We start from the raw sequence: 14,273 nt of genomic DNA, 5'->3' as shown, positions 1-14,273 counted from the left end.
CCGGCAAATTGTATAAGGCGAGCATTTGTAATTTGCCTTGTCAAATCGCGAAATTAAAACGTTTTATTGCGTCTTTTTTTATATTTTATTGGAGATTAAATGTAACGTTTACAAAGTGTCGAAAAATATAGTTCGTTGATTCTTGAAATTTTGTTCTGTACGCAATTTGCCGCGTGTTTACTATTCACCGGGGCAAATTGCAAACTGGCGCCGTACAATTTTCCGGTGACATGGCCGCTCTTCGCAATACAATTCTCGCCGGTCGGAGAATACAATAAGTAAGGAGGCGACTGCAATGCTCGTAGATTCCCAACGCGGTTAATTTAGCCAATATTACAGCCGCTTTCATTGCCCACATACTCAACATTCTATCGATTCCAATTTCATAGGCGCACATTCATGTACATTGCCTAGCGATTATGGATGCGGCATATTAATTTTACTTTTATGTCTTACAATTTTCTCATAAATATAACAATTGGATAAAATTTATACAGAAATATTGCAAGTAATTAAATAAAACCACTTTTCTTAAAGAAATATTTACGTTAGTATTAAATAAAAATAATAACTATAATAATAATCGCGTTCTCCAATAGGATAAAATGATGTACTGATATGATTGATTTTAAAAAGTATACAAAGCAAATTACTTAAAAACTAACACTAAATGAACTATTAATGGTAAAATATCTTTTGTTGATTCGCAACTGCATGGTTCCACAATATGTCCCCGCGGCCCCGCGCCCCCGCACAACCGCCCGCGAGACACATTCCGCTATTTGCGTAAGCTAAGGTCCTGCCAGGCTCTCCGCCGCGCTTTCCATCGCGCTGCTTGCCCATTGCTGTGCAAACTGTTACATCAAAACTTCTGTTGTAGCACCTGAATAGTTTACAATGGAGTTTATACATACAACAGAATCTGTATACAAATTAAATAAACTTATCCTCACTACAACATATACATCAGCATTACTAATATTGTATTGCTCATGTTACCGAACACCAAGGAATTTCCATTTACTTTTCACATTCGAAATCCATTTTGAGTGTAGAAGCGATATGATAATCCGCTAACTTTATTTGCTGATATCAGATCTCTGGGGCTCACGCGCGGGGCAATTTAAATTTTTATCTAAAAACTTTTCGCGGCAGTGTTGTACCGAGCTCGAAATGTACCCTAATATCGATATTTGACAAATAAATAATTATATGTTTTTAAGCACAACTTTAAGGATAACTATTTGGTAGAATAACATTAATTGAATCAAAGATATAATATATTAGATTATGTAAAACATTTGGGAACACATCTTTGCAAGGTTCGTGTAAAATGATTGTTATTTAGAATCAATAACTTTAATAAAAGTGTTCGATAAACCTCTCTTGAGTATGCCTAGTTAATCCATTAAATAAGTTTAAAACATTAAATTGTAATTGAACCATGTTTTATGTAAAATGGCAACTATCAAGGGAGCCGTAAGAAAGTTACGTAGTTCAGCACTTAAGGCGTATCTGATTGTTATTCTAAAACTAATCGATAGACATCATTGTTATTCAACAACGAATTTTAATAGATTTTACAAGGGTGGAATGCTTTTGAATTTTAAATGACTCTGTTATAAGAAGTCTCAATTAATGTATCGGTAGACTCAGTAACGTGTCTACACCTGCTTAAAAATCCCCTTCACACTCTTTTAAAAAACAGACACAATATTTTGAACAGTAGCAATAACAAATGATGTGCATTATTTGAAAGAATCTTGTTTTATTACAATTTTGAACGAGTTCCTTACCGCTAGAGGGCAGCGTAATCTTTGCAAATTGCGAATACTTGTGTCCGTTACGTCTTCCATTTGTATTGCTCGGGACACTTGCCGGCGCTAAGAGGCTCGCATTGCATATTCTATGTACATTGCTATCGATCCCTCACAGGGTTTCCACTCTGTGTAAATACTTTGTACTAATAGCTCTTAAACAATAATCTTACAATCGTATACAATTTACAATAAAAGACAATATTCTTAAACCGATAATTTTCGTATTATTATTGTAGATTTTATAATGATCAAATCAATGTTTTTTCTCTTAGTTTCCAGCTACTAATGAATTTACTGATTACAATGTACAGTATACTAATTTAATTACACTGTAAGACTAACGACTATCTATTCTAAATATGTAAAACTGTCAACTTGTCCCATATTGTTTTTAAAACATGTCAGTGAAATGATGGACGACTTTTGTAGCCAAACAAGTTTATTCTACGAAATGTCTACGTTGTTGCTAAGAAGCAAGAGCTACGACCTTCGAGAAACTTTTTTATTTTCATTACAAGCTTATTGTTTCCATCGCCACGAAGACACTAGGCGCTTCGTAAATAAAGAAAAATGATTTATAAGTTCCGCGCGATCTGCTCTCAAGATTGTTTACTCTTCGTGATTGATCGGGCTTCTACGTACAATCGATTTCTTATGTGAAATTGAAATTGTAATAAATTTAAATTGGTGCGATTCGTTTTCAATTATAATGAAAAAAACATGAGACATTAATACTACGTTTAAATCAAGAAATTAATTATTAACTAGCTTTTACATTTCGAGCGGTATTCTTCATATATATTATTTACAAACCCGAAATTAATTCGATACCACCGGTAAACAAGGTCTCCAGCGCAACTGTTACTATAATGTAGGCTCTTGAAAATGAGTTGCATAAGTTGACACCTTTATGTTCATACTACGTCGTGGACAAGTTGTAAGAATGTAGTCCTGCAGTTGGCAAGTCTCCAATAGGTGGTAATATCATAACTATATTATTACAACGACAACAAACCCAAGTTATTGTTAATGTATGAATTTGTAATGAAGATAATATCTTTCTTTACAATAAAATCATTTAGTTTATCTCTCTATTTTTGACCAATTAAAGCTATTACGTGCCTAACCTACTACCTTACGAGGCTCTACCTATTATTTACCGAAAGCAAAAATCAAATCAGAGACATCCATTCTTGTTCTATACGAGCTAATAAATGAACTACACGAAAGTCGTGACAAAACTTTACTAAAGTCCTCGCAAGTCTTGAAAAGAGTACAAATTCGTTGCGTTGCGTTTGTTAGCCTTCCAATCGTAACTTACCAAAATATGTAAAGACTCTTAAAACTTTTTGAGTATATTCAAGTAGGCAAATCAATTCCTTTATTCATATTTCTGGAAGTTTGTTGAAAAAAATATATTTCACTGACGATCTACTAATGTAGTACGTGTGTAGTAGTTAGTGTGGATCGAGTACTAGTAATCTTATAAAAGAACGATCATTATCAGTACACAGTACAGTATCCTAGACGAGTAGTCAGAACGAAAACTATTAGATGTGTATTTTTTTTAAATACCTTATAACAGTAAACACTTAGTTGTTAGAAATAAATCATACCGAATCCAGTGAACCGAAATTATTATATTTTCATTTCGCTAACATTTAGAGTGAAATTTTATGGCGGGCTTAATTTTTCTTTTATGACAGCCATTGCCGACTTAATGGGTTCGCTGGCGAAAAGAACGTTTTTTTTATTATTAGCTACAAAGGTTCGAAATGAAACGCCTGTACAGGCTCAAGTAATTACATTCTTGTAATTTAGTTGTCGTCATTAAAGTTAATAGAAATATCTTACGCTCGCTTAAATATGTTGAAGATTGTGAAGGAATACGAGTCTGCGTATCATCCTAACCATCCCCAGTAGCATATGTTTTATGCTGTTTTATTCAAAAATCAATAGTTCAGACCTAGTTCGATTTTAACCTAAGATAAGTTTTTTCGTTTTACTAACAGACCAAAGTAATAAGTAATTAGTTTATTAAATAAACGTTATAACAAAACAATAAAACTAAAAATGCAACTACAACACTCAAGGGACTAATGTATGGGGTCTTTAAAAACTCATTAGTGAACTAAAGAGTTGCACATTTCCTTACTTTCTTACGTCCTAATGCATATAACGCGTTTAATTTATTATGATGGTGCTGTCTTATTAAAAACATTTGCAAACGTAAAAAATCTTCAGAAACATTATTATTGCTATTTGAACTTAAATTACTTGAACATGTTTTCAGTTTTTCCAAGCTAATTATTCTTTTGGGTACAAAGAACTGTTTCTATTAATTTGTTCAGGGGTACGATTAAACGGGCTTTATGGTGCCGTGGCCTGAGTGATTAATAAAATGATGTCTCGTCGATTAAAAGAACCGAGAGCAGATTGAATATCTCCTTACTTTATAACGTGATAAAAGATTATTAAAATATTCGTGGACATTTTATAAGCATAACTTATCTGTGATTATTTTAAAAATTAATCCATTTTAATATCCTTAAACCAAACCCATAAAGCAATTTTTATAAAGCAACATTAAAATCTAAACTGTGACAGTGACAGTGACAGTCTGACACTATTTACTTTTCGCTCGCAATTGCGATGTTTATTATTGTGCAAACCGATAACATGGATATCGCAAATACTCTATCAAGGTCAATTAATTAGATTACACTTCTTAAATCAATATAATTTTGTAGCACGAAACGTGAATACACGAAAAGTGGATAAAAATTTATCCTTATCGTAATGTCTCTTAGAAAATTAATAATCAGGTAAGTGAAAGTTATAAAATTATATTAAGAAATAATGAATTAGAGTTGGTATTATTTATTACATAATTTTATTTTATTTTTGTATTTGTCTCAAGTGATTAAGTTTGTGACGAAAATTAACTATTCATTATTAAAAAAAATAAGTTTTTAATAAAAGTAGAACACAGCTTTGTTATTTTAGTAATGCTTCTTTTCTTTGACTCTTAGTTTAGAGTTAACCTTCCTTTTTACTAAAATATAAGGATTTATATTGCTGTAATACCATTATTCAAATTTGTATATTTATATTGCTTCAATACTATTATTATTTTTCTTCTTTTTATATCATAAGCGGGCAAGCCAGTGGGCGACCACCTGAAAACACTGAAATAGCGCAGCGACCATTGCCCAGTCATCCGCAATTGCAGTGATGTTGCATACCTTTAATCTATGATGGAGAAGATAAACAGAAAGAAAATATTTCCTTATCCCATGCATCCCTCATCTACTAAATCCACTTCCACTTCCCATCCTTTACTTATAAAAAAAAGGGTACAAAAGGAAAGAGGATTAAAGGCTCCTGGGTAATACCAGCTATATGTAAACACCATACAAAATGTGGAATTTCTTCCACCTGATGCCTGTCTCATGTATGGTAATGGTATAGCACTGGGCACACCGGCCAATTTGTGCGAAGATGTCAAAGCGGGCTCTACTATTGTTAAAAATTTACTTTATAAAAACTTATTATTAATTACAGGTCACTGCAACTAAGAGATAAATTTTGCTACCTGCCAGCTGTATCACATCACTATAATTATGAAAAATATAAGGGCTTTGATGACAAGTACAAGAATTTTAATTGGAATATAGGAGCTGCTATATTTGCATCTGTTTTAGTGGGCTCTACATCCTCAGGTAGTTTGTAAAGGACTTCATTTTATAGTCTAAACATAAGTCACATTTGGTTTACTAAATATTTTTAATTTGTTTCAGATGTCAGTAGAGACAAATTGAAAAAGAACAAACAAGAAAAGACTGATGAAAATAAAATAATAGAAGCTGGAGAGAAGAAACCCAATCTACCAACTTACAGTGCCGAGGAAATCAGCAAACATAACACAAAGTTAGTTATTATTCCAAAAAATTTACTACCGTGATAAACTTGATGCAACCAACAACACTTTCATAAAAAAAAACATCACTCTGAATGTGTTAGTAAAAAGCTTTCAAATATTAAATAATTGTCATGAATCTAGTCAATGTTCTGTTACTTCAGATATATAACACATGTCACTCGTATTGCACAGGAATAGCTTCTGGGTGACATACAGACATGGTGTGTACGATGTCACATCATTCCTGCCCTCTCACCCCGGAGGAGAACAAATCTACAATGCAGCGGGACTGAGCATTGAACCTTTTTGGAATGTATATGGAATGCACAAAACTCGAGAAGTATATGATTTGCTTGAATCATATAGAATAGGTAAGTGACAGATTATTCTCCTGCAATAATGAATATTTATGTAACAGATAGGATAGGATTATGATGGCCCTGTCCATATGGAGCCTGGTCAGAATAAATATCGCTTTTGTTTCAGGAAACCTGCACGACGACGACCTGGTCGACCACAGCGACGACGAGCTGTGGGCCACGGAGCCCTATCGAGATCCGCGCCTCATCGTCAAGACCGCGAAGCCCTTCAACGCAGAGATACCTCCAGAGTACCAGATCGCGCACTTCGACACGCCCAAGTACGTCATGAACTTTATTCATTACAGTGCTGCTCGAGTAGATATATACAGTGTTGGTTTATTTTGTTTGCAGCGAGTTGTTTTACGTGCGGCAGCACATGCCTGTTCCAGAGCTGGAGGCGGGCAGCCATCGCGTGCGCGTGGTGGTGGAGGAGACGGGGGCCACGCGCGAGCTCAGCCTGCACCAGCTGCAGCGCCTGCCCGCCGCCACCCTGCGCGCCGCGCTCATGTGCGCCGGCAACAGGCGCAGCGAGATGCACCACGTAAACCTCACCTCACCTCACCTCACCTCACTTACCTATACCTACGCACCATTCACTTTCATAAATCTTTTCATTTCTTAAGCAGGTGAAACCGGTAAAAGGAATCAGTTGGGCGGGCGGAGCTATAAGGTAGGTCGTAATTTATCTACTTTATCATTCATCTTTAAAAATAAACTTTCACGGAGAGTTTGATTGCGAGGTAACATTTCAGCAACGCCGTATGGAGCGGAGTGTACCTGCGCGACGTGCTGCTGAGCTGCGGCGTGGACCCTGACGACACGGAGGGCAAGCACGTCATCGTCAGTTGAATATTTAAAGAATATAGTATCAAGTGTGGTGTTTGTTAAGAAAGTGTAATGTTTGTGTTTGTGTGTTGTGCAGCTGACGGGCGCGGACATAGACGCGACGGGGCAGAAGTTCAGCACGTCGATCCCGCTGGCGACGGCGCTGGATGCGGGGGCGAGGGTGCTGCTGGCCACGCACATGAACGGGGAGCCGCTGCCGCCCGACCACGGCCGCCCGCTGCGCGCCATCGTGCCCGGCGCGCCCGCCGTCAGGAGCGTCAAGTGGCTCGGTACCGCTTATTGCTTTCCCATTTAATCTCCTTTTAGCGTTAGAGTATTTTATATGCTCCTGATGGCTACAAATCAAAATAGTTTACGGTTTCCCCCTATTTTTCTTTGACTTAACAAAGTTTTAAATAGACCAACCGAGATCTTTTTGATAAAAATGCCAAATTCTAAATTCGATCCTTCGAGCCGGATCCGAGCAGTCGACCGTTAAATTGTCAGAATGCATAACGGTATCTTCGGAGGAGAGCTCGTCGCACTGGCACAAGAAGGACTACCGCGCCTTCAACCCGTCCACGACGTGGGAGAGCGCGGAGTTCGAGCGCGCGCCGCCCGTGTACAGCCTGCCCGTCACCTCCGCCATCTGCGCGCCGCGTCACGGAGACGCCGTGCCCGTGCGCGACGGACACATCGAGGCCAGCGGTGAGGGAACTTCGGCAAACCGCTCCTCCGCTAGCTTTACTCTGAAGGAACTTTGAGGCTGAAGGTTCGCGCGCGCAGGGTACGCGTACTCCGGGGGCGGGGCGCGCGTCGTGCGCGTGGACGTGAGCGCGGACGGCGGGCGCAGCTGGACGGAGGCGCGCCTGCAGCAGGACGCGGCGCCGCACCGCGAACACTACGCCTGGACGCTGTGGACCGTGCACCTGCCCGTGCCCGACCACGCCGCACAGGTACTCGTAATCGTATCGCCCATCCCATACCCATCCATGATACGTTACGGTTACGTATACTGCGACCGATGTACAAACGAGTGTACATGCAGGCGGAGTTGTGGGTGAAGGCGACGGACGGCAACTTCAACACGCAGCCGGAGAGGTTCGACCACATCTGGAACATCCGCGGCATCCTCAGCAACGCCTACCACCGCGTCACCGTGCGCCTGCACCGCTCGCGCTGACACGCTGGCACACCGACCTGGCACACCGACACACCGGCTCGCTCGCCCCGAGCACCTCATCGAGGTCATCACATGTCGTGACAAATATGTACCTCTCATTTTTGATACTCTTTTGCATATTCTCTCTATTGAACAAAACTCATTTTTTAATGGAACAAAAGAAACCAAAAATATCGAAACGTATAAAGTAATTAGTAACTTATATTCAAAATACTAAACAAATCTAGTCTTTTGTTTAAAAATCGAAATTTGCATTGCTCGCTTTACTTGCTTGCTTTATACTTAAGGATCCTGTGAACATTATATATTTTTTGTATAATTTTTGTCTTAAGATTATCATTAATATTAAGCACAATAAAATGTTATTTGTGAATAATTAATCCCTTTTACTTAACCTATGCCAAATAACATTCAATTAAAAAATTCTAAGTGTTATCCCTATCTCATATTTCTTTAGAAAATTTATAATAATCAATTAAAATAAAACTGTTATAAGTACGAACGTTTAAATGAATCTCTAAAACAACTAAATAGATGTTGCTAAAATTTTACATAGATTGAGGAACATGTAGACCACTAATTAAGTTTTTTTTAAGTCGCGCGCGACGACTAGTTCTCTGTATTACCCAATTGCGTCATAACTAGATTATATATACAAATGAATGTTGTGTCTTTATCTCTGCGGAGAGCAGTTCAACGGCTCGCGGAGCGCAACCAACATGTTGCTGATAAAGAGGCTACGTAACACCGCGCTACACAGACTAAAACGTGAATTGTTAAACACAAACAGTTTATCATTTAGAAACGGATCCAGCTATCACAGCATCGAATCGCAACACGCAATCACACTCGAAATTAACGGAGAAACATTAACATTTCCACACGTGTGGCTGAGAGACAACTGCCAGTGCCACCAGTGCTTTCATTCAACGGCGAAAAGCCGGATCCTCGATTGGACCAAATTTGACCTTAATTCTAAAGCAACGCAAGTTCATAAAGACGAGAATTTTGTGAGAGTAACATGGGACGACGGCCATACATCGCAGTACCGCCTCGACTGGCTGAAGTTCCGAAGCTTCACGAAGAAAAATCAACAGCAATACGACACGGAGTTGTACAAGCCACCGAAAGTCACCTGGAAAGGTGATGATTTTCAAAAAATCTGCAGCACCAATGACTATAGCGAAATAATATCAAACGATAAAGCGTTGTATAAATGGCTAAGTGATTTATCCACGTACGGGGTAAGTCTGATTAAAAACACACCGAACGACGAAACCGCAATCGAAGCTATAGTGCAACGAATCGGTTTCCCTAAACAAACGCACTATGGTGTCAAATTCATAGTGCAAAACGTCGCAAACACGAGCAACGTCGCCTATTTGTCTAGCAATTTACAGATGCATACCGACCTACCTTACTATGGCTACTGTCCCGGAGTTAACTTACTCCATTGTCTGGTGCAGACGAAATCAGATGGAGGGGAAAATACTCTGTCGGACTGCCATTATGTCGCTAACTACATGAAAGAACATCATCCCAATCAATACAGGATACTGGCCGACACGGAAATTGAATGGAGTGACATTGGAGTAGAAAATGGGAATGAGTTTTACAAACTTTATAGATCGCCCGTTATATGCGTCGATAAGCTTGAGAATGTGACGAGGATTAACTTTTCGATACCACAAAGGGGCAGCCATTTCCCTGGCCCGATAGAGCTAGTCAGGCCGTGGTATGAGGCTCACAGCCTGTTCTTAGAGCTAAATCGTAAGTTTAGTGCAAAGTTCAAGGTGGATACTGGCAGCATTCTCGTATTTGACAACATCCGTCTGCTGCACGGCCGAAACCAATACGAAGACCGCGCCAACAACATCAGGAAACTAATAGGAGCTTATGTTGACTGGGATGAAGTTTACTCCCGCTTGAGAGCTTTGAAAGTGAAATTGGAAAAAAGAGATTATTATTGATAAAAAACACTATTGTTATTTAATTATTGAAAACATTACATCTACAGTATTTAAACAGATATCACTGGTTTCAGAGACCAAAATCTTATCCCACCAGTCCAGGATTCCAGTCTCAGTAACCCACAATTAGTGACTTACACCGGATAATAAAACAGTGTTTTCTTCACTATAAAATATGCATGCATTTCAAGGTATTCTAATCTATCCAGTGTGACATATATTTGCTACAATTTATTAATTTAAAAGTAACATTTTGAATGGCCATTAAATCATATCAAATTTATATTTCTACTTTATTTCAACATAGGTGTCTATACTATAACCTCTTAATTCAAATCTTCTCAATGGTAAGATTCTTTCACAATCTTCTGTTTTATCTTCAACTTCAACATAAGGAAACTCTTGTAAATCAGGATTGATACTCATAGAGACTGCTGATGACTCGTTAGTGTGTAGGAAAATAGTAAAGCTTTTGTTTTCAATGTTGTTTTGAAATTTGCCAATTATTGTGTTAAGATTTAGGCAAAAAGCTCGTAAATTTTGTTCAACTTGCACTAAATAGGCGTCAGAATTTTCTTCATGTACTGAATTCTTATCAAAATCAAATACAAACTTCACTATTGGATTATATTCATCATTAGTCACTGCAAATTCAAGACGTCTCAACGTACCACATTTCAAACATTCTTCTACGCTTTTTAAACATGAATTAATATAATGATTTACTTCTGGATGTCTGCAGCGATACACGACAACGCTATATTTTCTTCTCGTATCAAAAACGTTTCCAGGATAAACAGAACCATAGTATAAAATGTTGTGAAATGCTACAGCTAAAAATTCTACAGTGATGTCAATAAAACAATTGTCCATAATGATACTTTGGAGTCGAACTAATTATAACTATAAATGATTACAAATTACCTACTCAAATATTTTATAGATAGCAATTCGACGTGTAAAACATAGTTTACTATGTAAATTAAAAAAGTATAGACCAAATGTACTTCGTATTTTGTATATGGATCCTTGGTGTCAATAGTTTTTTAGTTAGTTTAGTAGTATTTTATATACTCTTTGGTTTTCGCTATAATTATAATGTTATTACTTTTAATAACGATTAGCAATTCACTGACAGCCCGTCTGATGACAGTGACGGATGTATAAAGACCATAGACTAAGATTATTTTTTTAGTTTAAATTACATCAAAGGTGACTCGGCAGAATGAACAAATAGTGTTCAGCTTAGCAACCCATTAATAAAACACATTAAAACTTAATTATGTATTACATTCATTATTAAATAAAACAATTAACTGAATAAACTACAAAACATATGTATTTTATTAATTAAACACAGCAAGACTACAAACAACCTATGTATTTATGTTCATTTGTCTGGAATATTCTCCAGCCCCTGAAAAAAAGAAATAGTGAAAGAAACAGAAAACAAAAAAGTACACATCAACAGCTGGACATAGGCCTTCCCAAATGCTTTCCACAGTATGCCATCCTCTGCCTTCAACATCATTCTTTCTCAGCACATACATTTTGTTAATTATAAATACATATGTGAAAAAGTATTTAGTACTATTTTCAACTATTAGCAAATATACAGTGTTTGCTATAACATCTGTGGGACTGAGATGAACATTTGTGGCAGGTGCCAACATATCATTATCAACAAAATTTGCACAAAAGTTTGTGCAACATAAAGTACACCAAAATTGCTGATTGCAACTAATTGTGATAGGCCAACTGTGGGCCCGTTGAACTGGCTAAACCTATGCAACAAATAACCTACCAAAAGATAAAAGGATATCAATGAAAGATTAACCATCATACCATCCAGTAATATCTTAGATAGCCTTAGATCTTATAGGAGGTAAACTATATATAGTATCTGTAATTTAGGCTTGGTACAAACTGTACTTAACCTCTTTTACTGAAACTGTAAATGCCTTAAAAGTGCAAATACTTCTGTGCTATCAGTGCTGTTCAATGCTTACTAACTAAAATTGAATTTACTTAAAAGCTAAATATAAAATGCTACACTTCAACTTACAAGAATTTTATAACCATCGCCAGTGAGTCGTGTGTCTCTCTGGTACAGCATGCGGTCCCAACGGTCAAGCATTGAACGCCTGTAGTGCTATAACACATAATTAAGTATTAGGTTTTCTGTGTTTTTATTAGACTAACTCAGGAGAGTTTTTCAAGTTTATTATGCATGTTTCCATATTATGTTTGTTTTTGTATATTGATTTTTGTTTGTCAATTCCATTGACACCTCTAGAAGCTTAAAGAACTGTGAATATTTTAACGAGTGAGGTGTTTCACCAGTTATTTATTTCTTTTCATTTAACAATAGCAACTGATCATAGGAATGACAAATAAACATGACACTTGGTCAAATTCAATATTACTAGACAAATTTCTATTTTATATATAACTATACAAATATAATTATTGAAAACTATTGAAAGTGTTAAATGCATTAGGTTATAACTGTGAAGTGTTACCTAACATACACAAATAATTTTAGTAACTTACGTTTCCTAAAACCACATTATGCAGGTGGTAGAGTCCCCACCCAGGTAAGCCTAAGCACACGGCAATTAAGCAATAACCTGGCAATATTTGGTACCACATTATTTTCAATTAAATACAAATCTTCAATATTAAAAGTTTTTTTTAGATTCTTTGTACAGGTTCTGTCTGCTTTTTGACAGACAGCAATACTAGAAGTTGACATTTTTAATATAATGTTGCCAGGTCCAAGGCAACTTCAACATTTTGACTTGGTTACCATTAGTTTTTTACATGTAGGGAAAATAGGTGTGCATGGATTACTTTTTGATAAAAGCACCTTATTTATGTATTTGAATAAAAAATATGTAATAAAAAGTGTCTGCCTCTCCGTCAAATCCAATTTCTCTCCCCATCCTATCCTTGTAAGGGTGGAAAGGGAAAGAATACTAAAATTAGGCTTTCGGTACCACACTAATCTGACGAAACGCAGGATTGCCTCCATTTCACGCCTGTTTTGCACAGTGCAAGCCGGCCTATTCGTACAACACATATAGTTGGCGTTTACCACTTGCACCTTTATTTAACCTTCCTTTATGTTTTCCGTACTCATAATTGAGTGAGCTCATTGACTCATTATGCTTTTACATACTAACAACAGTCTAATAATATTTTTTATGCTGCGACTAATACATACATTACCGATAACAAAGTAATGGATCCACCATAGCCCAAATCCGCCTATTGAAGTGGTTCCAGCAATTAGAAGGTAGGACGGGATCATCTGATACCACATGATTGAATATGATCACCTCCGTCTTTTTATTTAAAATTTTAAGATTTAGGTACAGAAGTATGATAGACTTTTGTACATGTCAAAGAAAATTAATTCTTTTTTTTAGATGCAACGTGCCAGTTCTTTCGTCACTTGTTGAAATTATACTTTTTTCAGAAACATAGAGAGAAATAAACACTTTATGTGCGTTATGTACAGTCAGCGTCATATAGATCGTCACAGACAAGATATGCAAATATATAGGTACATCAAAAGTAATCAATTATATCGGTACAACAAAAGTCCTCAAAATAATAGATACATTCACCCTCCTCAAATACATCGGTACATACACAGCGTCAAATATATGAGTACATGCAAGATGCTCATAAATATCGTAGCAGCCACAGCGTCATAAGTAACGAAGCAGTCAAGGTGCGCAAAAATATCGGTACATTTGACAAAATTGAACTCTATCTCTATATACTTGTGATACAATTTGGAATAAACTACTTCTGTTACATTCATTTGACACTTTGCATCAAACCATTTTTCAAAATTTACTAAAAGTGTTCGACGCGGATGACAGATATTAGGTAGATAAAACCAACATCAAATTTAAGTTTGTCATCATATATGCTAGTTTGGTCTCGTGGCCTTACCGTTCGCCGCCGTTGGTACGTAAGTTCGGCGGTTCAAATCCCAAGCAACTATTTTTTTTTTATATTTAAACTTTTTAATTTTAATATCGAAGCACAAGTAATTAAACTCTATCGCCGTAGTTATTAGGTACTTTTTGATATTGCCTTGGACTAATGAGTTTGAACGCTAAAGTACTTTTCTATTTCAAACAAAAATGAAGGAGATAAAGTGATGCTATTGACATG

At 36.8% G+C, this 14,273-nt stretch overlaps 5 protein-coding genes across 8 annotated transcripts in view; 2 read left to right on the top strand and 3 right to left on the bottom strand.

The window, feature by feature from the left end:
- The first annotated feature begins 4,444 nt into the window (after nucleotides 1–4,444).
- Nucleotides 4,445–8,405, top strand: shop (sulfite oxidase). Of its 4 annotated transcripts, none has more exons than XM_013321833.1 (12): nucleotides 4,445–4,645; nucleotides 5,385–5,542; nucleotides 5,621–5,750; nucleotides 5,935–6,113; nucleotides 6,229–6,382; nucleotides 6,456–6,645; nucleotides 6,731–6,774; nucleotides 6,857–6,944; nucleotides 7,027–7,219; nucleotides 7,437–7,637; nucleotides 7,716–7,885; nucleotides 7,978–8,405. In XM_013321833.1, the coding sequence occupies exons 1-12, from the start codon at nucleotides 4,620–4,622 to the stop codon at nucleotides 8,110–8,112; spliced, it is 1,668 nt and encodes a 555-aa protein (XP_013177287.1). In that variant the 5' UTR covers nucleotides 4,445–4,619; the 3' UTR covers nucleotides 8,113–8,405. The 4 variants fall into 4 exon arrangements, with proteins under 4 accessions (XP_013177287.1, XP_013177286.1, XP_013177289.1 ...); XM_013321832.1 differs by having other exon boundaries at nucleotides 6,728–6,774; XM_013321835.1 differs by lacking the exon at nucleotides 6,857–6,944 and having other exon boundaries at nucleotides 6,494–6,645.
- A 170-nt stretch (nucleotides 8,406–8,575) lies between these two features.
- On the top strand, nucleotides 8,576–10,365 carry LOC106124687 (gamma-butyrobetaine dioxygenase). The gene has a single exon (XM_013321603.1). It carries the CDS (start codon nucleotides 8,775–8,777, stop codon nucleotides 10,080–10,082), a length of 1,308 nt encoding a protein of 435 aa, XP_013177057.1. The 5' UTR covers nucleotides 8,576–8,774; the 3' UTR covers nucleotides 10,083–10,365.
- On the bottom strand, nucleotides 10,265–11,319 carry LOC106124689 (DNA polymerase zeta subunit 2). The gene has a single exon (XM_013321604.1). The coding sequence runs from the start codon at nucleotides 10,953–10,955 to the stop codon at nucleotides 10,371–10,373; it is 585 nt and encodes a 194-aa protein (XP_013177058.1). The 5' UTR covers nucleotides 10,956–11,319; the 3' UTR covers nucleotides 10,265–10,370.
- Nucleotides 11,320–11,399: 80 nt separating this feature from the next.
- On the bottom strand, nucleotides 11,400–12,842 carry LOC106124690 (NADH dehydrogenase (ubiquinone) MWFE subunit). The gene is made up of 3 exons (XM_013321605.1): nucleotides 12,636–12,842; nucleotides 12,148–12,234; nucleotides 11,400–11,499 (listed from the first exon to the last, which is right to left on the bottom strand). Exons 1-3 carry the CDS (start codon nucleotides 12,732–12,734, stop codon nucleotides 11,473–11,475), a joined length of 213 nt encoding a protein of 70 aa, XP_013177059.1. The 5' UTR covers nucleotides 12,735–12,842; the 3' UTR covers nucleotides 11,400–11,472.
- Nucleotides 12,843–13,085: 243 nt separating this feature from the next.
- Nucleotides 13,086–14,273, bottom strand: part of LOC106123916 (uncharacterized) — a 3,698-nt gene continuing 2,510 nt past the window's right edge. Inside the window, exon 5 of the mRNA XM_013320330.1 lies at nucleotides 13,086–13,147. Within this exon, the coding sequence (XP_013175784.1) occupies nucleotides 13,086–13,147 (62 nt within the window). The remainder of the gene's footprint in view (nucleotides 13,148–14,273) is intronic.

Source organism: Papilio xuthus, unplaced genomic scaffold, assembly GCF_000836235.2.
Source record: "Papilio xuthus unplaced genomic scaffold, Pxut_1.1 DF825946.1, whole genome shotgun sequence".
Lineage (NCBI taxonomy): Eukaryota > Metazoa > Arthropoda > Insecta > Lepidoptera > Papilionidae > Papilio > Papilio xuthus.
This window is presented reverse-complemented; position numbering and strand designations above follow the sequence as displayed.